This window comes from Idiotropiscis lumnitzeri, chromosome 2 (genome assembly GCF_059441095.1).
Source record: "Idiotropiscis lumnitzeri isolate Australia: NSW breed Sydney's pygmy pipehorse chromosome 2, RoL_Ilum_1.0, whole genome shotgun sequence".
In the NCBI taxonomy this organism is placed as follows: Eukaryota; Metazoa; Chordata; class Actinopteri; order Syngnathiformes; family Syngnathidae; genus Idiotropiscis; species Idiotropiscis lumnitzeri.
Window position 1 is genome coordinate 26,803,692 of NC_142392.1, and position 22,701 is coordinate 26,826,392.

The window sequence follows — 22,701 nt, forward strand, 5'->3', positions numbered from 1 at the left end:
AAAAAACATTCCCCAGTTCATAACTGTTGCAGGATAAACCTGAGTGTGTCAGTGCTGTTTTGCCAATTTTCGCCTGAGCAGGGACTCATTTGGAGCATGGATGGAACCTTTGTTCCAAGACCCATGACATGGATGGGGCACGAGCAAGAGTCCTGATCTTCCTCTCGTGACTTGAAGTGGGGCATCATACCGGTTGCAGTGTCCACTACATCATCCATTACGTGGGGGTTTGCAGGGATGGTTGGGGCAATAGATGGCTGCCATGTCACTCCAAAAGATGGGATAGATTTATTAACCATTCATTACATTGTATATTAATCTATTTTTCCATCTTCTCATATTTTGCCATGTTTGTGTGTCTGTGCTCTTTGATGATTCAGTTAAAGATTATTTTGTGCCAAAGGTGTGGTGCACCTCCAGGGTGTGGAAAAAGATGGCCCGGTATCTCACCTTCATCATTCCAAAGGCACGCTCAATAATAGAGCGTGCCTTGGAATGATGAATGTTGAAGCGCCGGGCCCACACGCCCTGCACCGGCCGCTTGTAAGGAGTGATGAGGGGGAGTGGTCGTGTGGTACGGGTACCCTCCATCTGCCAATATGAAGTGCCCTGGAGGAGGATACAGCCCTCTTTGGCAAAGAGGGCTGTGCCGGAGGACCCTAGAGTCGTGGACTGATCCAGGCCAACCCAAGAATATGTCCAGAAAGCGACCCTGATGGTCACACACAGCTTGCATGATTATGCTGCTGAAAAGCTTGCGGTTCTTGTAGTCATGACCATCAGGGCCACTTGGAGGCTTGATTCGGACATGACAACCATCTATTGCTCCAGCAGCTCTTGCAAATGCATGGTGCTTCGCCAGCCCTGCAAATCCCTGGGTCACTGCCTGAAGGTCTCCTGCAGTGTTGGGGAAGTGGATGACTCTGTGGCGAAGAGCCACCACTTCCCCAGTGACCCGGTGGATGATGTAGTGGACGGTGGACCGCGGCATCCCAAATGCTCGTGCCACCACCCGATATGATGCCCCACTCGCCAGCCAGAAGAGAAAGACAAGGACCTCTATCTCGACACCCCATCCATGTCGTCGGTCTTGGTCCAGGAGGTTCAGCAACACTCTGAATGAGTCCCTGCTCAGGCGAAAGTCTGTTTGGAGATCCTCTCCATTGAAAAAACTATCCAACGCTGGCACACCCAGGTTTATCCTGCAGTATGGACTTCTTGGCTGTGAATGTTTTGAATAAAAAAAAAAAAAAAACATGAACACATTAATTATTGTACTTGTTTCGTTTGCTTGCATCATTCCTACAGTATCGCAACATAATTTTAATAACTCTGGCGCTAAACTCTCTAGTGGTATTCTGGTGTTTTGCCAAATGTAAAAGTATGTGTTTGGTTACAAACTAATCACGGGGACAATAAAGCTGTCACAAGTATCTAAATTCATAAAAACTGTTTCAGAATGTATATAATTATATCATTTCCATTCAATATTCGTTCCATTATGAAGTTAACACATGTACTACTGAAGTTGTACTACTGATGTTTTTAGTTCATCTGTAACAATCACGTTATAACCCTATTGACCTGTCAATGTTGGTAATAGTGTGAAAATGCTGATAGACGGATTTAGAACTTACTTCATTCCTTCGATAAAGGACAACTCTGCGATGGGAAAGCGTGATCCTCCTCTCCTCAAGAACAAAATGGAAATAAACCAAAAAGTGAAATAAAATGAAGAAAAGTTCGGGTTCCATCGTTTAAAATGAAATAATACAAATGTTTTGCTAAGCCGATGCCTTCGGTCTGGCGCTCGTCGCAGATTATCCATTGATTATCCAAGCCGTTCATAAATCCACCACAAATACGTATCACCTGTGTCGAACAGAGGAGCAAAGTATATGGGGGCGTAACGTAAATGTTGCGCCAAGCGGCCTTGGCTCCATGGAAACGAAGACCAATTCCAAGGCTGGATTCGAAGGTCGCACGTGACAGCCGTGAATTTGGACACCACGCGCGGTCGTGTCGCGCCGAAAGTGACGTCATGCGGCCGAAAAATCAGCCTTCGGAGGTCGCAGCCTGTTAATTTGGACACGGCCCGTGTTTGAGTCTTCCCGGATGTCGTACGGTTGTAAAACGCGATTGGACAGTAAACAGCCAATCAGAATTAGCCCGAGTGTCCGACTCCTGATTGGTAAATAATTGTGGCACAGTTTGCATCCTAAGCGTAAAACTGTGTTTCGTACCCAAGAGGAGAGAGACGCCGGAAGAGTTGCTCTTTTTGTGGAACCCACGCAGAGACAGTTCAACACCCGTTTTGGATCGGCTCATACTCAAGGACATTTTGGAAGGACTTCAATAAATTTGTCAGTTTATTTCTTTATAAAGACTTTTCTTTAAAGTGGGAAAATGTTGTTTTCTGTTTCTTTTAGAAAAGTGGTGCTGAAGATTTTTTTTTTCATAATTTATTTGCTAATACTAATACTGTACTTTCAGCCAATGGTGTACTTAAATATTGACCAATGATGTATTTTGTTTACCATTACAGTATTCTTATTACAGTACTTCTATCACTGCAGCATTTCTACCATTGCAGGACGTTCACTATTACAGTACTTTTATCATTGCAGTATTTTTCAATCGTTGCAGTACTTTTTACCATTACAGTACTTTTATCATTGCAGTATTTTTATGATTGCAGTATTTTCAATCATTCAGTAGTTTTTATCATTACAGCGTTTCCCCCTCTGTATAATAGACAGGCATTAGGAGTGTTTCCTTACACTTAGATACGTTTATACTGTGTATATTTGCATGCTTTTTATGAATGTCTGCTGCTAATGTTATACATTAACGGCTACATTACGCTGCCGACTCTGTGTGATCTATATCCTTGCTGCTGTAACACCTCAAATTTCCCCATTGTGGGACTAATAAAGGATATCTTATCTTATCTTATCTTAATACATAGGGCTAGGTTTTTATTCATGAATGTAAGTTTTGCAATCAAAAACCAACATTTTCACACTGACATTGTTTTCGATATTAGACTTTGAATTGACTCCACGAACACAAAGGCTCAGAAAAAAGGCCAGTTGAGCAAGTGATTTTATTGATGACTGTGGAAGGTACCGATTTCATCAGCACCATTTCTTCTCACACATTTTCCATTAGGTGCGATTAAAAAGACAACTGAAAAGCATAACGTTAACAAATGTTGTTCCAGGCAAAGGCAATTAATTTCATTTACATGTTTGATGTAAACACAAAAAAATCATCATCACTTAGACACATTGGTTATTCTGGCAATGATCACATTGGCTTAATATCAATAAAAAAGCTTTGCAAAATTAAATTGATCACATTTTATTCAAAATCACATTTACATCTTACCACAAAGTGTCAGTTCCTTCAGTTTTTTGTTTTCTTTTTTTTAAGCTTCAAGGATCGCTGCTATTCTCACCAGCACAATTGTGACTCCGCATGCTGTTGAGTGGAGAATGTTTTAGCACAAACGCTGCAACTAAATGGCTTGTCTCCACTGTGTGTTCTTGAGTGGATTCGTAAATTTGACTTTCCAGAGAAGCCTTTGCCACAAACTGAGCAGGAAAATGTTTTTTCTCCACTGTGTGTTCTTGTGTGGATCCGTAAATGCGACTTTCGAGAGAAACTCTTGCCACAAATTGAGCAGGAAAAAGGGTTTTCTCTACTGTGCGTTCTTGTGTGGATTCGTAAATTAGACTTTCCAGAGAAGCTTTTGCCACAAACTGAGCAGGAAAAGGGTTTTTCTCCACTCTGTGTTCTTGCGTGTCTTCGTAAATTAGACTTTTGAGAGAAACTTTTGCAACAAACTGAGCAGGAAAAAGGGTTTTCTCCACTGTGTGTTCTTGTATGTTTTGTTAAATTTGCCTTTTGAGAAAAGCATTTTCCACCAAAAAGGGTTTTTTTACCACTGTGTGTTCTTGTGTGCCTTACTAAATGAGACATTACAGAGAAGCATTTTCCGCAAACTGAGCAGGAAAATGTTTTTTCTCCACTATGTGTTCTTCTTTGTTTTGTTAAAGTAGACTTATCAGAGAAGCTTTTGCCACAAATTGAGCAAGCAAAAGGTTTTTCACCACTTTGTGTTCTGTTCAATGTGCCTTTTGAGAGAAGCATTTTCCACAAACTGTGCAGAAAAAAGTTTTTCTTCACTGTGTGTTCCTGTGTGCCGTTTTAAACTTGACTTTTGAGATAAACTTTTGCCAAAAACTGAGCAAGAAAAGGGTTTTTCTCCACTGTGTGTTCTTGTGTGCCATTTTAAAGCTGACTTAAAAGAGAAACTCTTGCCACAAACTGAGCAGGAAAGAGGTTTTTCTTTACCATGGGTTCTTGTGTGCCGTTTTAAAGAGAACTTTGAAGTTAATGATTTCCCACTGTGAGAACATACCCAAAAGTCAGTATGACATGCCCTTTCACCTTTAGCTTGCTCATCATCATCATCATCATCATCATCATCATCCTCATCATCGTCGTCATGAGCGTCTGATAATGTGACCTCATTATGTGCTTGTGATGGCCCCCAGTGGTTCGGATCACCTTCTGTTGTCATGTGATGAGTTGAACTGTTGCTTGTAGGCTCCGCCCCTCTGTTGTCCTCACTCTCATCCTTGTTTTCATCTTTAGTCTTTATAGGGACAAAGTTCAGTGGTGACTTGTTGATCTCCTCCCCCTCCTTTTTGATGTGAGTCAAGTCTGGCTCCTCTTTCGAAGAACGGAGATCGTTTTCACTGACGTCTGTCGGTCACAAAAAGACAAACACACATTTGATTCAATCAAGTCAAACCTCATGCGGCGACTTTCTCTTATATTGTTCCTACCGTGCTACCTTGACTTGTGCCTGCCGCACACGGAGCAATGCGTGCGGCCCCGACTTGGACCGGACCATGGGGTCATTTCACAAAATTACGTCCTACGATGTAAACCTCCCTTTAGAATAGAATAGAATAGAATAGAAATAGAATAGAATAGAAATCCCTTTATTGTCATTGTACTCAAGTGTGCAACGAGATTAGAGGGCTCCCCTCTCCAGTGCAATACAACAATAATACAGACAAATATATAAATTAGATAAATAAAGAAGACAGTGCAATGGAATTCAGTACTGAATAGGGCATATAGAAACACATCACAATGCTGTTTTGCGAGGTTAGGGTGGTCTCGTGTGTGTGTGAGAGTTCAGTATGGAGATGGCTCTCGGAAAGAAACTGTTTCTCAGTCTATTGGTCCTTGATTTGATGCATCTGTAGCGCCTGCCAGAGGGCAACAGGTCGAACAGGTGTGAGTTTGGGTGGGTATTGTCATTGACGATGTTGAGAGCCCTTCTGAGGCACCGGGCGGTGTAGATGTCCGACAGTGGGGGGAGAGGGCAGCCAATAATCCTTTGCGCTGTTTTGACTGTCCTCTGGAGCCTCACTCTGTCCGCCTCAGTGCAGCCGCTGTACCAGGTGGAGACACAGTACGTCAGCAGGCTCTCGATGGACGAGTGGTAGAAGGCCAGCAGCAGCTTCCTGTCCAGGTTGAATTTCCTGAGGACTCTCAGGAAGTGCAGACGTTGGCGGACCTTCTTTACCACTGCTGTGGTGTTGTGAGTCCAAGAAAGGTCATCGGAGATCTGTACTCCCAGGAACTTGAACGTGTGGACCCTCTCCACACACACGCCTTCGATGCAGAGGGGGGGCGGCAGCGTCTTGTTCCTCCTGAAGTCGACGACAATCTCCTTTGTTTTAGCAGAGTTAAGGTGCAGTCTGTTGTCCTTGCACCAAGTTGTCAGTCTCTTTACCTCCTCTCTGTAGGCTGTCTCGTCACCTTCCGAGATCAGACCGACCACTGTCGTGTCGTCAGCAAACTTGACGATGGTGTTGTTGCCGTGGGCCGGGCTGCAGTCGTAGGTGTAGAGGGCGTACAGGAGAGGGCTCAGCACGCATCCTTGGGGGGAACCGGTGCTCAGCATGAGGGTGGAGGACGTGTAGGGGCCGAGCAACACAGTCTGGGGTCTGTTGGTCAGAAAGTCCTTAATCCAGATGCGTGTGAGGGCAGGGAGGCCGAGAGTGTCCAGTTTGGCGACGAGGATGTCTGGGATGATCGTGTTGAATGCCGAGCTGTAGTCCACAAAGAGCATCCTTGCATAGCTCTGCTGTCGTTCCAGGTGGCCCAGCACAACATGCAGAGCAGTGTCGATGGCGTCCTCAGTGGATCTGTTAGCCCGGTATGCAAACTGGTAGGGGTCCAGAGTGGGAGGAAGGCAGTCCCTGATGTGCTGGAGAACCAGCCTCTCGAAGCACTTCATAATGACTGGTGTGAGAGCAACAGGACGGTAGTCATTCAGGTGGACGGCTGGTGACTTTTTGGGGACAGGAATAATGGTGGAAGTTTTCAAGCAGGAGGGGATGACTGCCTGAGCCAGGGAGCGGTTGAAGATCCTGCAGAAAACATGTGACAGTTGGTGGGCACATGCTCTGAGGACCTTGCCTGGTATTCCGTCGGGTCCAGTAGCTTTCCTGGGGTTGACCGCCAGGAGCGCGCGCCTCACATCGTGTTCCTCTACGATGAGTGGGGGGGAGTTGGAGCTTGAAGTGCGGGGGTGTGACGGTTGGGGCGAGTCAAAGCGAGCGAAGAAGCAGTTAAGCTCCTCTGCCAGCGATGCACTCGGGTCTACAGAGGTCGTGCTGCTGCCACGGAAGTTGGTGATGCTCCGTAGACCCTGCCACACCTCCCGTGGCCTGTTACTGGCAAGGTGGGCCTCCAGCCTCCCCTTGTAGGTTGCCTTGGCTAGCTTGATGCCTTTGCTCAGGTCAGCACGAGCCACCCTGTACTGGGCTTTGTCGCCTGACCTGAAGGCAGCGTCACGGGCCTTGAGGAGAGAGCGAACCCTGCTGGACATCCAGGGCTTCGCATTTGGAAAGGTCCGTATAGTCTTATGTTGGGACACAGTTTCCATGCAGAACTTGATGTAGTCCAGTACACAATGCGTGTGATAAACAAGCAATTAATAAGGAACCACGTTGCGGGAGATGCCCGATTTCATTCCGGACATAGCTGAAGTTAGCACACACAGGCTATTGTGTGCGTCTGATGGAACACCTGTTGTGGGACCCGAACATATTGATGGGGGCCACTGGGGGCCATCGCAACATAATGTCATTGATAGAATAGGAATCGTTCAAGTGAAATATATTTACAAGTACAGTGACCCCCCCGGTTATCGCAGTTAATGGGGACCGAGACCACCCGCGAAAACTGAAAATCCGCGAAGTAGCGTCGCACCTTCAAAAAAAAAAAAAAAAAAAGACAAAAGAAAACACCTATATATATAAATATATATAGGTGCGAAGTAGCGGCACACCTTCAAAAATGCTTAAAAAAAATAATAAAAAAAAAAAATATATATATATATATATATATGTATATATATATATATATACTGGTAGAGAGAGAGAGAGTGAAATTCATGTTATAACAAAAAAAATTATTATTAAAACTTATTTTTTTATTCCCCAGCCATTATTTTTGTATTTATTCAATTACTTCTTTTTGTATTTATTTAATTACTTCGACTTTTACCTGCTGGTACGCCGTCCGGTGTGCCCTGTGAATGTTATGATCCTCCAGCAGAGCTGGAGGGTTGAACAGGACTCTCCAAACGCAGACACGGGAAAAAAGGTGGTGAGACAAAGATATTTATTATAATCACAATATAGTCAGTGTAATCAGCGCGTCTCGCAGCAGCTGACGAGACGATCGCTGGAGGAACGCCCACACAGCTGAAAAAACAAAAACACACGCGGCATGACAGGCACGGATCATGACAGGCACGGATCATGACTGTGAAATGAAAGGTGGCATTCTTCATTTATTTATTTATTCATTCATAACTGACAGCCTCGCGCTCCGCCGGTGCCCGGGGAAGGTGCTCCTCTTCGGCTTACTGTGACGCGAGCATGCCCTCCTCCTCGGGAGCTTCCATTCGGTTAAACTTAGGGCCCGCTTGGCACCGCCCGTGCCCGGGGAAGGTGCTCATCTACGGCTTAACTGCCACGCACGCCGGCCGGAGCTCTGATACGGTCCGAACCGCGCGAAACGTCGCCACAAATCGTGTCCGGGGGAACCTGCTCTTCTTCGTCTACTCTCTTCTTCGTCCACTCTCCTCTTCGACGCACGCCGGCCGTCTAACCGCTTCAGCGCCCCCTTGTGCCGCTCGGCGAAACTACAATGCCCCCGAATATTTTTTAGACCCGTGAAGCACTGAACCCGCGAAAGGTGAACCGCGAAGTAGCGGGGTTTCACTGTATTTCATTTTGCATTTAGAGATACTTTCATCATGGGTAACGTATTTTCGCGACCATAAGGCGCACTTTAAAGTCCTAAATTTTCCCCAAAACAAATGAGGCGCCTTGTAATGTGACATGCCTATCATATAGACTGAGCAACTCACTCGACCATCGGGCATGTTCCCCTTGAGGTATTTCAGAGTGCATGGTAGCACACCCTGCTGGCCAAAATCTGAGACATCTGTGCTTCGATTTGACTTTGACATATACATTATGTGAATACGTTCGTTGGGTGATGGTGCAGGAGAAAGCTGGACAAAAGGGCAGCTGTCCCCGATGTTGTAGTCTGTCTTATCATTCATGTTATTGCAAGCAAGAAACATCACGGGTTTAGACAACAGACAAAAATAAAAACACACTGCCCAAAGCACACCACTCACAACCAGCCATCTGATTGGCAGATGCTCCCAGAATGCCTCAGTATTGTTTTTGTGTTGTTTTTATTTCTTTTGGGGATATGAATGGCATGAGAGATACATGTTTTGTGTAAATTTTATTTCTTTGTTTCATTGTTTGCTTGTAAGCTGTTCAGAGATATTTTTGGTTTTGATTTGAAACCGTGACTCAAAGGTGTGGTGACCAGTGAAATCCCTCCCCTCACGTCGTCGATTAGCTATGTTGCCATGACATCTCTCATTGATTTGGACCCAGTCTCCCCAGGAGGCCTGGGTTCGAATCTCGAATTTCCCCATTGTGGGACTAATAAAGGGCAAATTAAAAAAAAAAAAAAAAAAAAAAATCTCTCATTGGTTTGTCGAGCCGCTACTGGCAGAAATCCCTTATTCGCATCTATTCTGGAGCCAGAAATTAGAAGAGATGTGACGTCAGTGACATTTAGTGGTGAAGGTTGTCGAAGCATTTATTTTTAACACGGGCGCCATTTTGAACAGACACACGTCAATGAAGGCGGCTTTATTTTCTTTCAAACTGCATCCTCCTTGATTGAGCACATTTTTGGCACAATCTGTGAGTACATATATAATTAAGCACATTTTTATGCAGTATGATTATTAGTTCAGCGGACATTCTTATTTTACAAGCTTTTTTGCTACCTTTAAGCTGCCAGTATTTTGTGTTTCCTTTTGTTGTGGTTGAATGTATCTTTAAATATTATTTCATCCAATAACAGTCAAGGTTAGCACATGTTTTGTGTGTTTGCATATATATATATATATATATATATATATATATATATATTTAGATCTGTTTCCTTATCCACATATTTTCCTTGTCATTCTCTGTATTTGTTTGCAGTTCCACAAAAAGGACTTCCATAAAAACGTGACGTAAGACACTCACTCCTCTTTGTGTTTTTATTGGAAAATTGTTGAGCTCGTTGTTGTCAGATTCCGCTTACCCGGGGTCGGGGACCACATCGGGATCGTTGGTTCCCAAGTGCCGGCTCTCCGTCCAACGGGTCCGAGAGGGGTGGGGGTGGAAGCAGGTGAAGGGCGGCGGGGAAGAGGAAAAGAACGAGTCCCTTCGCCGCCGCGCACCCTTCCTCCGCCTCAAGCCCCACTATTTACTTTTTAAGCCGGTGTCGAGGCGAACTCGCCTAGGTTCGCTAACTGCCCTGTAATTATTATTGTTCTTTTTACATCTACGCGCGTAGATTTATAATCTTTTACGGAGCCAATCCGGTCTTCCGTCGCTCGCGGGGCCACCGAATCGGGAGCTCCGCGATCCGACCACTCCGTTTTTACGGCAGCTTCGCCTCAGTGAATTTGTTTGCATTTGTTATTGACCGAGTGGATTTTCGTTGCCCTTGTGAGGACCGCACGGATTTGTTTCTCAAAGCCGGAGTAAACTTTATTACTTTATTTTTATTTTTAGGTTGTCGGTACTTAGCCGTTCGCTCACGTATGTAAAGGGTCGAGTGGTGAGAATGAATCAAATCATAAGAATGACAGAGATAGTTTTTTAGAATCGAAAATCTTACAAGATTTATTTAGGAACACAAGGGATCGTGTGACATACATCCAGGAAGTGTTTTAACATCCGAACCCGCCAGTTGCGGGATACAGAAAGGACAAACCCGACGGCATCACAGAGTCCCCGCAGTCACAATCGGTGCGAGAAATAAGAAAGATTCCATCGAAGACGAGGAACAGATAGAAAAGAGGGGTTAAAAGATTTTTAAATCATCATATGTCAAGTCTGAATTTAAATAGTGAGCCTCCTGAGAGTGATCAGTTCCCGAAGAGCCCCAGGGTTCGAATTCTAGCGATAAGGCGAAATAAGAGGGGAAAAAACAGAAATAACTTTGGACAAAGTTATTTCTTCGGTTTCGTTACCTTATCGGGGTTAAGCCTTTTTAGTGGTGTCCAATCGATAGAGGAAAGGTAAAACCCATCCCGCCGAGGGACCAAAGTCCGGCCGGGGCGAGAGAAGGTGGAAAAAAGCCTAAGTCCCGAAAAAGGGGAAAAATGCACAAAAATAGAATCCTCCGTCAAAGTGTCCCCATGAAATGCGAAAAGAGAGCCCTTAGTGCCTCTCGGGCGAGGCTTACATAGTCCTGCTTTGCCTCAAAGTTTCCATGATTCATAGTCACGAGTGGATAGTCCCACTGACTCACAGCTAGTTTTTTTCCATTCCCTTACCACTAACCAGGGCGTTAACTTGTTTTTCTCTGATCCTCTCAGCTCACTAGTTAAACCCAACCAATGTAATACAATGCAGCTCAATACATTGGATACATAATACACATGTTGTTACATTCTCTCTTTGTAATCAACAGGTTATACACTTTTCCATTTCTTCTTCATCATGTGTCATCATCGGAAAGTAATAATGTACACAAGTGTTAGAATAATATGAAGAGGTTATTATACATTTGCCGTGATGCAGCTTATTTTAATATGTAGTGCATATAACATGTTGCAGTTTAATAGAGTGAACTATGCTGAGTGTTTACAGTCAGAGTGGAGGTACAGGAGGACACCTCTACTGCAGGGAGGTGTCTGCAATTGGCAGGGCGGCGGCACTTCTTCAGAAGTGAGGATGAAGTAAACAACATTGTGATGAGGCCTGATAGAAGAAGTTGGCATCAAAGTCTGAAGTAATCAACATCGTGCTGGGTCCTGATAGAGGAAGTTGACGTCAAAGTCAGCTGCGACTCACAGCGGCACGCCAACGATAAACCGGACTAAACCAGTTTTTAGTAGACGAACTGTACCACCCTCGAGTGTAATCTGATTTCTTGAAGTGTAATCTGATTCCCCGATGTTATAAAAGGGAATGTGTGAAAAGCATCAGGGAACAGAAGGAAGATGAAGTTGCCAAATAAACTTTGTTAACCTCTCTGTTTCCACTTGAGCTGAATGCCTCTCTTCTTTTAGCTACGACCCCTATATGTCAAATTGGCGAACCTGACAACAAGTAATGTTCATACACAAAGCAGTTTCAAAGCAAAACCATTTTATACATTATGGCTAAATATGTAACTTGATCATTCTTTCAAAAGTTGCATGTTTCTTATACAATACATGGTAAAAGCAATAATCATTCCAACATTAGAACAACTAGTCATCCTGACTAACTGTCTAACTATGCAGCGAGTCATCCGGCCCAACTAGGGTTTTCCCCTGTGAGTCACTCTGACTGGCTGTCTAAGTTAACTAGGGGTTTTCCCCCAATCCATTCGTGTTATGTGATTCATCGTAAGTCATGTGTTGAACATAGCAAGAGCATTTTGAGGCATTGACTTTGATATGTGTATGTTTTAACTATTTTTTATTAACAATAAGACCCCCATCTGAGCTGGCGTGCCGTCGGCACGCCAGCTCGTGTCTATTCTTGAGAATTGTTTGTTAAGGCTAAATTTAGTGACCTTTCTACTCGGTCTTAGCCCAATTCATACTATATTACCTCCTATATGTTCTATCACTTTGCCTGACAACGCGCGTCACTCGACACTGTCTACACCATATTTTCAGTTCTACACATGGTCAGGGCAGAAGATTGAAAAGGTTTCCATATCAAGAGCGCAAGTGTGGATGTCCTACACACTACTCCAGCAGTATGTCCGACCGACATGAAATATCTAACTTGGAAAATAGGTCAGAATGTGGAGCTTTAAATGGGTCATCTTCACGTTATTCCAAGTCAAATGCAAAAAGAGCATCATCCTCGCATCGCTCTGCCAAATCAAATTCAAGCCAGATCGCAGCAGAAGCACGAGCAAAGGTGGAAGCTGGACGGAAAAAAAGCTGAATATGCAAAACTCCAAAATGACATGATTGTTCAACGCACGCAAATTGATGCAACACTGAACGCTCTTAAAGAAGAAGGCGAAGCTGAAGATGCACTGGCGACTGCAAAGGTGCTCGAAGCTGCTGCAGAAAACCAAAACGCTGAGAGTGATGCAGCTATTGGTCTCCTTTATCACCAGCGGATTTTAAGTAACGTACAAATGGCTCTATTAATGCGCACTTCAGCCATCGAATAAAAGATTAATATAATGATAAAAGAGAGACGGGAAATACTTTACAACCCCAACACGAAGACACCTTTGATGCCAATCGGCACGTGTTGCGGCACGTATTGCCACTTACCACACAAAGTTTCAAGCATCCTCAAACCACGCTCCAACAAATGTCTCCTCATGCTAACGACGATGATTTCACTCCCTACTTACCACAGGACATCAGCACAGCGAGTTCACCACACAAGGTCAGTGACAAGCACGCACTCAAGTCTACAGACGTCTCTGACCTAGTCGCTTTCCTCGCTCGACGCGACCTCCTCAACGCAGGGTTCACAGTGTTTGACAATCGTCCAGAGAACTATATGTCATGGAAATCTTCTTTCCACAATGCCCTTGAAGGCTTGAAGCTCAAACCTAGCGAGCAGCTGGATTTACTCACCAGGTGGCTTGGCGGGGAGTCCCTTGAACACGGTCTGAGGATCAGAGCGGTCCATGTCAGCGATCCAACAGCCGGACTCAACAAGCTATGGCAACGTTTGGATAAGGCTTATGGCTCTCCAGAGGTGATTGAGGCTTCATTGTTTCAACATCTGAAGGATTTACCAAAAAACACTACCAAAAATAACTAACATCTTCAGGAGCTTGCAGACCTTCTCCTTGAGATAGAAGCCGCAAAGAATGAAGGTTACCTACCGGGTCTCAGTTTCCTTGACTCAGCTAGAGGCATAAACTCAATTGTGGAGAAACTTCCACATAATCTCCAATACACATGGGTTAGCCGAGGGACGGCATACAAGAAAGAGCAACTCGTCCTATATCCCCCTTTTTCATTTTTTGTTGATTTCGTGAATAGTCAAGCAGACATGAGAATGGATCCGAGTTTTTCCCTCCAAGGTTTCAGCACAGCGCCCTGCAAGGATGAGAAGCCTTCACCTAAGCAGTGGAAAGCTAAACTTCCTGTCTCAGCAAAAAAAAAAAAAAACAGAGGTTGAGGCCTCCAACTCCTCAGATGAAGACAACTCCCTCATAGACCCAGAGAAGAACGGCCCCCTTCACAAGAAACCACACTCTCTCAGGAAATGTAGGGGTTTCAGAATGAAGAGTTTGGAAGAAAGGAAGAGTTTCCTGAAAGAGCCTTATATATTTGCTTCAGATGTTGTATGTCAACAAGCCATAAAGCCAGGGACTGTAAGATTGACATTTGCTGCGCTGAGTGCAACAGTGACCACCACATCTCAGCCCTACATGACGGTCCACCTCCTTGGATGCCAAGAGAACTCATCACTTCAGCAGGGGGCAATTGCGGGGAGGAAAATGAGAACTCGCCTGTAACTGCCTCCAGCTGCTCAGAGGTCTGCGGGGAGGGTTTAAGCGGAAGGTCATGCTCCAAAATGTGTCTGGTCATGGTGTATCCTAAAGGACATCCTGAACAGAAGAAGAGAATGTATGTGGTATTGGACAACCAGAGTAACAAGTCACTGGCCAAAGCCGCGATCTTTGACATGTTTAGCGTTCAAGGAATGGTCTGCCCCTACACGCTGAAAACATGCTCTGGCGTAACAGAGACCAGTGGAAAGAAGAGCCCCAGATTTTATGATAGAGTCTATGGACGGCGTAGTTTCCCTAGCACTGCCAACACTCATTGAGTGTAATCTGATACCAAATAACAGAGAGGAAATTCCAACTCACGAGGCTGTCATACATCATCACCATCTGAGAACAATTGCTTCCAAGATACCCCCTCTTGACCTTTCGACTGAAATCCTTCTGCTGCTGGGACGGGATATCATTTGAGTCCACAAAGTCCGCAGTCAATGCAATGGGCCACATTATGCACCATACGCCCAACGCCTTGATTTGGGATGGGTAATTATCGGAGATGTGTGCCTCAAGGGAGCCCACAAACCCATTGTGAACACTTTCAGGACCAGTATCCTGGAGAATGGTCGAGCCAGCTTCTTTACACCCTACGTGAACAGCATCTGTGCTAAAGAGAGGTTTGTCGGTGAACATCCCAAACAACTTCACAGAAGGTCAGCCCACGACAAGCTCAACAAGCAGATTTTTTGCCATCCCGTAGATGACCATAGACTGGCACTATCAGTTGAGGAGGAAATCTTCCTTCGCATCATGAGTGAACATTTCTCTAAGGATGAATGAAACAGCTGGGTGGCGCCACTTCCTTTCCGGTTTCCAAGACAGCGCTTGCCGAACAACAGGGAACAAGCACTCAACCGTCTTCTTTCACTTCGGCGTACCTTGAAGAAGAAACCAGAAATGAAGGGCCACTATGTGGAATTCATGAAACAGATGTTCTGTAATGGACATGCAGAAGTAGCCCCTCCTCTGAAATATGATGAAGAATGCAGGTATCTGCCAAGCTTTAGCATCTACCATCCCCAGAAGCCAGGCCAAATCAGAGTAGTCTTTGACTCGAGTGCTCAGTACAACAACACAATCCTTAACGATGTGCTACTTAGGGGCCCAGATCTGAACAACAGTTTGGTTGGTGTGCTTGTGCGCTTCAGATCAGAACCCATTTTGATAATCGCTTATGTACAACAAATGTTCCACAGCTTTTTAGTTGAAGATACGCATTGTAATTATTTGCGCTTCCTGTGGTTTCACAACCAACAGATTGACGGGGACATTGTGGAGTTCCGTCACCAGCCGTTGCCATATATGGGCTGAAGAAGACGGCCGTGGAAGGAGAAGAGGAGTACGCAGCCGACGTGAGACTCTTCGTTGAATGCCACTTTTACGTCGATGATGGACTCAAGTCATTCTCCAGTGTGATGGAAGCAGTTGACGTGTTGGAGAGAGCCCAACACATGCTAGCTCAATCCAATCTACATCTAATGTGATGAGAGCATTTCCAAATAAAGACCTTGCCAAGGAGCTGCAAGGGATCGAACTTGGGCAGGATTTCACACCTATGCAACGCAGCCTGGGCCTTGGCTGGGACCTGTCCACGGACACAGTTTCGAGTGGACACCTGTGAGACTGCAGCTCAGAGACAAGTAATGTGTATTTTTTGTGACGCTTCCACAAAAGCTATAGGTGCAGTCGCTTATCTGAAAGTGACAGATGTCAAGTGTCACAGCGAAGTAGGGTTCATCTTCGGGAAAGCAAAGCTTTCCCCCACACCTGAGATCACAGTTCCACGACTCGAGCTCTGTGCCGCTGTATTGGCTGTGGAGATAGCAGATCAGAGGAGTTGGACGTGGCTTTGGATGATGTCAAGTTATTCACCGATAACAAGGTGGTGCTTGGCTACATCTACAATGAGGCAAGTCGCTTCTACGTTTATGTCCACAATCGTGTGCAGCGCATCAGACGTTCCACTAAGGCAAATCAGTGGTGCTATGTGCACACCACCGACAACCCAGCTGATCATGCCATTCTTTCATTGCCGGCAGAGAAGCTGGCCTTTTCTACATTGCTAGCGGGACCTGCTTTCCTCACGACCAGAACAAAGAATCGATCCCCAGAAAAGACTTTTAGTCTTGTTAATCCTGGGTCAGATGTAGATGTACGGACAGAAGCCACCACTTGTGTCACCAATTTGTTACACAGCAAACTTGGAAGTACATGCTTCGAACGGTTCTCTGCTTGGAATCGCCTCCTAAAGGCTGTTGCACGACTTGGACACATCGCTAAGTCCTTTACCAAGGGGTCCAAGGACAACAATTGTCAGGGATTTCACATGTGCTGTGAACACATCAACAAAGAGAAGGTCAAACAGGCCAAAGCCACAATCATTCGTACCATACAGAGTGAAATATATGCAGAGGATATCAAATGTCTACAAGAGGGGCGACCAATCCCTAAGGCAAGCCCACTCAGCAAGCTCTGTCCTTTCATTGATCCTGATCAAATCCTCAGGGTTGGAGGTCAGCTAGCGAGAGCCCAGATCACATCCGATGAGTTGCACCCTATACTTATTCCTAGCAGACACCACATTACTCAGCTGCTGATCCGACACTTGCACAAGAGAGTTTGTCACCAGGGCAGACATTTCACGGAAGGAGCCATAAGGGCAGCCGGATTCTGGATCGTTGGGGGAAAGAGAGCGATCAGTAGCTTCATCTTCAACTGTGTGACCTGCTGCGAGCGGCGAGGGAAACAGGAAGAACAGATCATGGCTGACTTGACTACCGACCGACTATGTACAGATCTACCCTTTACATATGTCGGCCTGGACGTGTTTGGCCCCGGGTTGGTGATGTTGCGAAAAACTAGAGGTGGTCAAGTCAATGCCAAAAGATGGGCAGTCATTTTTACCTGCATGTGTACGCGGGCGGTCCACATTGAGGTGATCGAGTATATGGATACGTCATGCTTCATAAATTCGCTCAGGCGGTTTTTTTCGCCATTAGAAGCTCTGTGAAGCGGTTCCGATCGGACTATGGCACGAACTTTGTGAGTGCCGGCAGAGAGCTGCAGACCGACAAAAGCGGTTGCCACAACTCACAAATCGATTAACTATCATGCAGAACAGGAGTGCAAATGGAAGTTTAATCCCCCGCATGGCTCTCGCATGGGTGGAACATGGTTGGTGTTGTATGCCGTATCCTGCATGCCATGCTCCTTCAACATGGCCATGCTAGGCTCACACACGAAGTTTTGGTGACTTTCATGGTTACTGCAATTATCAATGCAGGGCCCCTCACTTCTGTCTCCACGGATCCAGATCAGCCTGTAATACTCCTGCTATGCTGCTGACCCAGAAGGTTGGCACACCGCATGTACCACCTGGCCAATTCAATGACGCGATCTCTTGAGGAGTCGATGGCAGCGAGTCCAGATCCTCGCTAACATGTTCTGGGATCGCTGGGAAAAGGAGTATATGAGTATATGAGTTTCGTTGTATAGGGAGGACCAAGAAGCCGAACCTGCAGGAAGGAGATGTTCTTTTGAAGGTTGCTCAAATGAAGAGGAATGACTTGCCGGTCGGGCTACATAGAAAATGAGAAGTCAATGTCTCGACTTAACATACAATTGTTTGATGTGTTTCGCCTTAACTGACAATCGTATGTTATTTGTGTGAGTTGTGTTTACTTGTTAAATATTTGTGTCACTATTTTGTTCAATCTTAATGTTATGGAAAATTATTTAGCAAGTAAGGTTTTTGTTATTTATTGTGGCCACCTGCTTTTGAAGAAAGTGCCTTTCGCTTCTTGTACGAGAGGATTCTTTGTGAAGCCAAAACAACACGACCTTGACTGATAAGTAGGCTCAACGCAGAAAAAGTATCTTTTTGTTTTAAGATTCCACAGTTCCTGTCAAATAAATCGTCATCTTCCTGTGTGCGTCAGTATCTTCCCACGCACTTCTCTCACTGAGATCACTCTGCAGACTGACCCAAAAGACAATTTATTTTCCAGACTATCTCATTGATCTTCCCTTACTGCTGAAAATTCCACAACAATCTGGGGTCAGACTTGGGATAGCTGAATATCCGCTGGTGAAATTCAGGGACGCTGGCGGGTGACCTCCAGAGTCCAATTAAGACAGCAGCAGCCACAAACTGCGTGATGCAGATCATCTCCTCCGTGGTGACAACCAGCGCTGACTCCAGTCGCCATCAGGTTGCCAACTCTTGACATTCCAAAACCTTTGAGAGAAACTGAGACTACTTGCATTTCTCTCTCTTGTTCTTCTCATAGTTCAACTTCTTGTTCAGTTTTTCACCTATTCACTCAGCGTAATGAAGGCCAGTTGAGCAAGTGGAACAAGTCATTTTATTGATGATTGTGGAAGGCACCGATTTCAAAAGCACTGTTTCTTCTCACACCTTTCCCATTAGGTACGATTAAAAAGACAACTGAAAAGCATAACGTTAACAAATGTTCCAGGCAAAGGCAATTAATTTTATTTACATGTTTGATATAAACGCACACACAAAAAAAATCATCATCACTCAGACACATTGGTTATTCTGGCAATGATCAAATCGGCCTAATGTCAATAAAAACTTAGCAAAATTTAATTTTGCATATTTTATTCAAAATCACATTTACATCTTACCACAAAGAATCGGTTCCTTCAGTTTTTTTGTCTTTTTTAAGCTTCAAGGATCGCTGCTCTTCTCATAGGGCTGGGCGATAAACGGAAAATTTACTGTGACCGAAATTTAATACAATCATTTTGCCCATGTCGGTAAATTCTGTGTTTAAAAAAAAAAGAAGTCCTTTCTGTCTGCAGCTATGTTCATGCCCCTTTAAGACGGCTTGAGCGGCTGTAGTCACGCGACTCCACCCAGCTGAACGAGAAAGAAAACTGACAATGCGGTCGTTGCTGGCGATTCAAATCCAGAAGCGACTGACACGGCTGAAGACGAAGTAACGTTAGTTGTTCCTGTTGTGCTTGTCCCGAAAAGAAATTTGACATCTGTCGACAAGAGTCGGGTTTCTTCAGGGTTTTTTTTGTCCTTTTTTTAAGCTTGAAGGATCGCTGCAACTCTCACCAGAACAATCGTGTCTCTCAGCACTCTGTTTAGTGAAGAATTTTTTTAGCACAAACGCTGCAACTAAATGGCTTGTCTCCATTGTGTGTTCTTGTGTGGATTCGTAAATTTGACTTTACAGAGAAGCGTCTCCCACAAACTGAGCAGGAAAAAGGTTTTCCCACACTGTGTGTTCTTCTATGTTTTGTTAAAGTTGACTTATCAGAGAAGCTTTTGCCACAAAGTGAGCAGGAAAAGGGGTTTTCTCCACTGTGTGCTCTTATATGTTCTGTTAAACTTGACTTTCGAGAGAAACTTTTACCGCAAACTGAGCAGGAAAAAGGTTTTTCTCCACTGTGCGTTCTTGTGTGCATTGTGAAATGGTATTTCACTGAGAAGCTTTTGCCACAAACTGAGCAGGAAAAAGGTTTTTCTCCACTGTGTGTTCTTGCGTGGCTTGTTAAATTAGACTTTTGAGAGAAACTTTTGCTACAAACTGAGCAGGAAAAGGGTTTTTCTCCACTGTGTGTTCTTGTATGTTTTGTTAATCGTGACTTAAGAGAAAAACTTTTACCACAAACTGAGCAAGAAAAAGGTTTTTCTCCACTGTGTGTTCTTGTGTGGATTGTTAAATTAGACTTTCGAGAGAAGCTTTTACCACAAATTGAGCAAGAAAAGGGTTTTTCCCCACTGTGTGTTCTTGTGTGGCTCGTTAAATGAGACTTTTGAGAGAAACATTTGCTACAAACTGAGCAGGAAAATGGGTTTCCTCCACTGTGTGTTCTAATATGCTCTGTTAAACTTGACTTTCGAGAGAAACTCTTGCCACAAACTGAGCAGGAAAAAGGTTTTTCTCCACTGTGTGTTCTTGTGTGCATTCTTAAACTTGACATTCGAGAGAAACTCTTGCCACAAACTGAGCAGGAAAAATGTTTTTCTCCAGTGTGTGTTCTTATGTGTTTCATTGAACTTGACTTGAGAGAGAAACTCTTGCCACAAACTGAGCATGAAAAAGGTTTTTCTCCACTATGTGTTCTTGTGTGGATCGTTAAATTAGACTTCCGAGAGAAGGTTTTGCCACAAACTGAACAGGAAAAGGGTTTTTCTCCACTGTGTGTTCTTGTGTGCCGTTTTAAAGACGACTTTGAAGTTAATGATTTCCCACAGTGAGGACATACCCAACAGTCAGTGTGACATGCCCTTTCACCTTTGGCTTGCCCATCAACATTGTCATGGTCATGGTCAACATCATCATCAGAATCGTCATCATCATCATCATGAAAACAGCGTGATGATGTCTCCTCACTATGTGCTTGTGTTGGCCCCCAGTGATTAGCATCACCTTCTGTTGTCATGTGATGACTTGAACTGATGCTTGTAGGCTCCGCCCCTTTGTTGTCCTCACCCTCACCCTTGTTTTCATCTTCAGTCTTTATAGGGACATCGTTCACCGGTGACTTGTTGATCTCCTCCTCCTCCTTGTTTTTGATGCGAGTCAAGTCTGGCTCCTCTTTCACAGAACGGAGATCGTTTTCACTGACGTCTGCAAGACACAAAAAGACAAACACACATTTGGTCTGGTCAAGTCAAACCTCATGCGGCGACTTTGTCTTATATTGTTTCGACAGTGCTACCTTGAATTGTGCCTGCCGCACACGGAGCAATGCGTGCGACCCCGATTTGGACCAGACCATGGGGGCATTTCACAAAATTACGTCCTACGATGTAAACCTCCCTTTCGCAGCACAACAACAGTGATAAACGAGCAATTAAAAAGGAACCACTTGGTGGCTGATGCCCGATTTCATTCCTGACATAGTCACAGACGTTTCTGGAAGGGAGCTGAAGTTAGCACACACAGGCTATCGTGTGCGTCTGATGGAACACCTGTTGTGGGACCCTAACTTATTGATGGGGACCACTGGGGGCCATCGCAACATAATGTCATTGATAAAATAGGAATCGTTCAAGTGAAATATGTTTACAAGTATTTCATTTTGCATTAAGAGATAGTGGGTACCGTGTTTTCATGACCATAAGGCGCACTTTAAAGTCCTAAATCAGAGTTCCTCAATCCTGTTCCTCGAGGGCCGGTGTCCCTGCAGGTTTTCCATCTCCCCCTGCTGCAACACAGCTGATTCAAATGATCCGATAATCAACAAGGTCTGCAGAAGCTAGAAAATGATCGTTCAGGTGTGTTGCACCAGGGAGAGGTGGAAAATGGACAGGACACTGGCCCTCGAGGAACAGGATTGAAGACCCCTGTCCTAAATCTTCCCCAAAACAAACTAGGCTTCTTGTAATGCAACACGCCTATTGTATGGACTGAGCAACTCGCTCGACCATCGGGCATGTTCCCCTTGAGGTATTTCAGAGTGCATGTTCGCACACCCTTCCGGCCAAAATCTGAGACATCTTTGCTTCAAATTGACTGTGACATATATATTTGGTGAATACGGTGTTTGGAGATGGTGCAGGAGAAAGCTGGACAAAATGGCAGCTGTACACGATGTTGTAGTCTGTCTTATCATTAATGTTATTGCAAGCAAGATACATCACAGGTTTAAACAACAGACTGCAAAAAAATAAATAAAAACACATGGCCCAAAGCACACCACTCACATCTCTCTAACCAGCCATCTGATTGGCTGAGGCTCCCAGAATGCATCAGTACTGTTTTTGTATTGTTTTTATTTCTTTTGGGGATACATGTTTTGTGTTAAATTATATATATATATATATATATATATATATATATATATATATCCACTTGTTTTCCTTGTCATTCTCTGTATTTGTTTGCAGTTTCACAAAAAGGACTTCCAGAAAAACATGAAGGAAGACCTCTTTACGCTTTGTGTTTTTTTTGGAAAATTGTTTAGCTCACTGTCTACACCATATTTTCAGTTCTACACATGGTCAGGGCAGAAGAGTGTCAGTGCTAGCATGCCCGAGTTAGTATGCGCGATGCATTAAATGTATTTTAAATGTTTGGATGAGGTGAAGTACGCACATGTGCACACAACTGTGCAAGGCCACCAGAGGTTCATTGACTCTCACCGACCAAGCCAGTACAAAGTGAAAAAATAAATAATACCAATCCGTAATTTTTTTTTTCTTATTAGTGTTTTATCCACTAGAATTGATCAACCACCATTAATAATTTCGCCACAGTGTATACATTTTTTTAGAGTCAGGTAGAATTCCTTCAATAAGGAATTGCTTTAACGAGATATAAAAACTAGAAAATGTAAAATGTTAAATAATCAGTTCGAATTTTAAACTGGGGGGAAAAACACAGTTTACCCCCCACTATTGCTTTTTCTTTGGCATTTATTTTCTGCACTGATTTCATTTGGCATCAACAAATGTTCAGCAAACCGGCAAGTAAAAGGCAATATTTAAAAATAAAACGGCAATGACCTTGAACGATTTCCACAAACAAATTGATATTGTGATGC

General features: G+C 44.3%; 1 protein-coding gene across 1 annotated transcript; it reads right to left on the minus strand.

The window, feature by feature from the left end:
- Positions 1-17,461: 17,461 nt before the first annotated feature.
- Positions 17,462-21,621, minus strand: LOC148342142 (uncharacterized). The gene is made up of 4 exons (XM_088288078.1): positions 21,567-21,621; positions 19,318-20,783; positions 17,675-17,750; positions 17,462-17,625 (listed from the first exon to the last, which is right to left on the minus strand). Exons 1-4 carry the CDS (start codon positions 21,619-21,621, stop codon positions 17,462-17,464), a joined length of 1,761 nt encoding a protein of 586 aa, XP_088144204.1.
- Positions 21,622-22,701: the final 1,080 nt, after the last annotated feature.

Excerpts from the sequence above, each read along its gene's own strand:
- LOC148342142 (XM_088288078.1), bottom strand. The coding sequence starts at position 21,621 with ATGCACTCTGAAATACCTCAAGGGGAACATGCCCGATGGTCGAGCGAG. Across the intron at positions 20,784-21,566 it reads ATGGTCGAGCGAGTTGCTCA|ACGTCAGTGAAAACGATCTC; the intron begins GTCCATACAATA and ends TGTGTCTTGCAG. Across the intron at positions 17,751-19,317 it reads ACAAGCCATTTAGTTGCAGC|CCCGACCGGCAAGTCATTCC; the intron begins GTTTGTGCTAAA and ends TTTTCTATGTAG.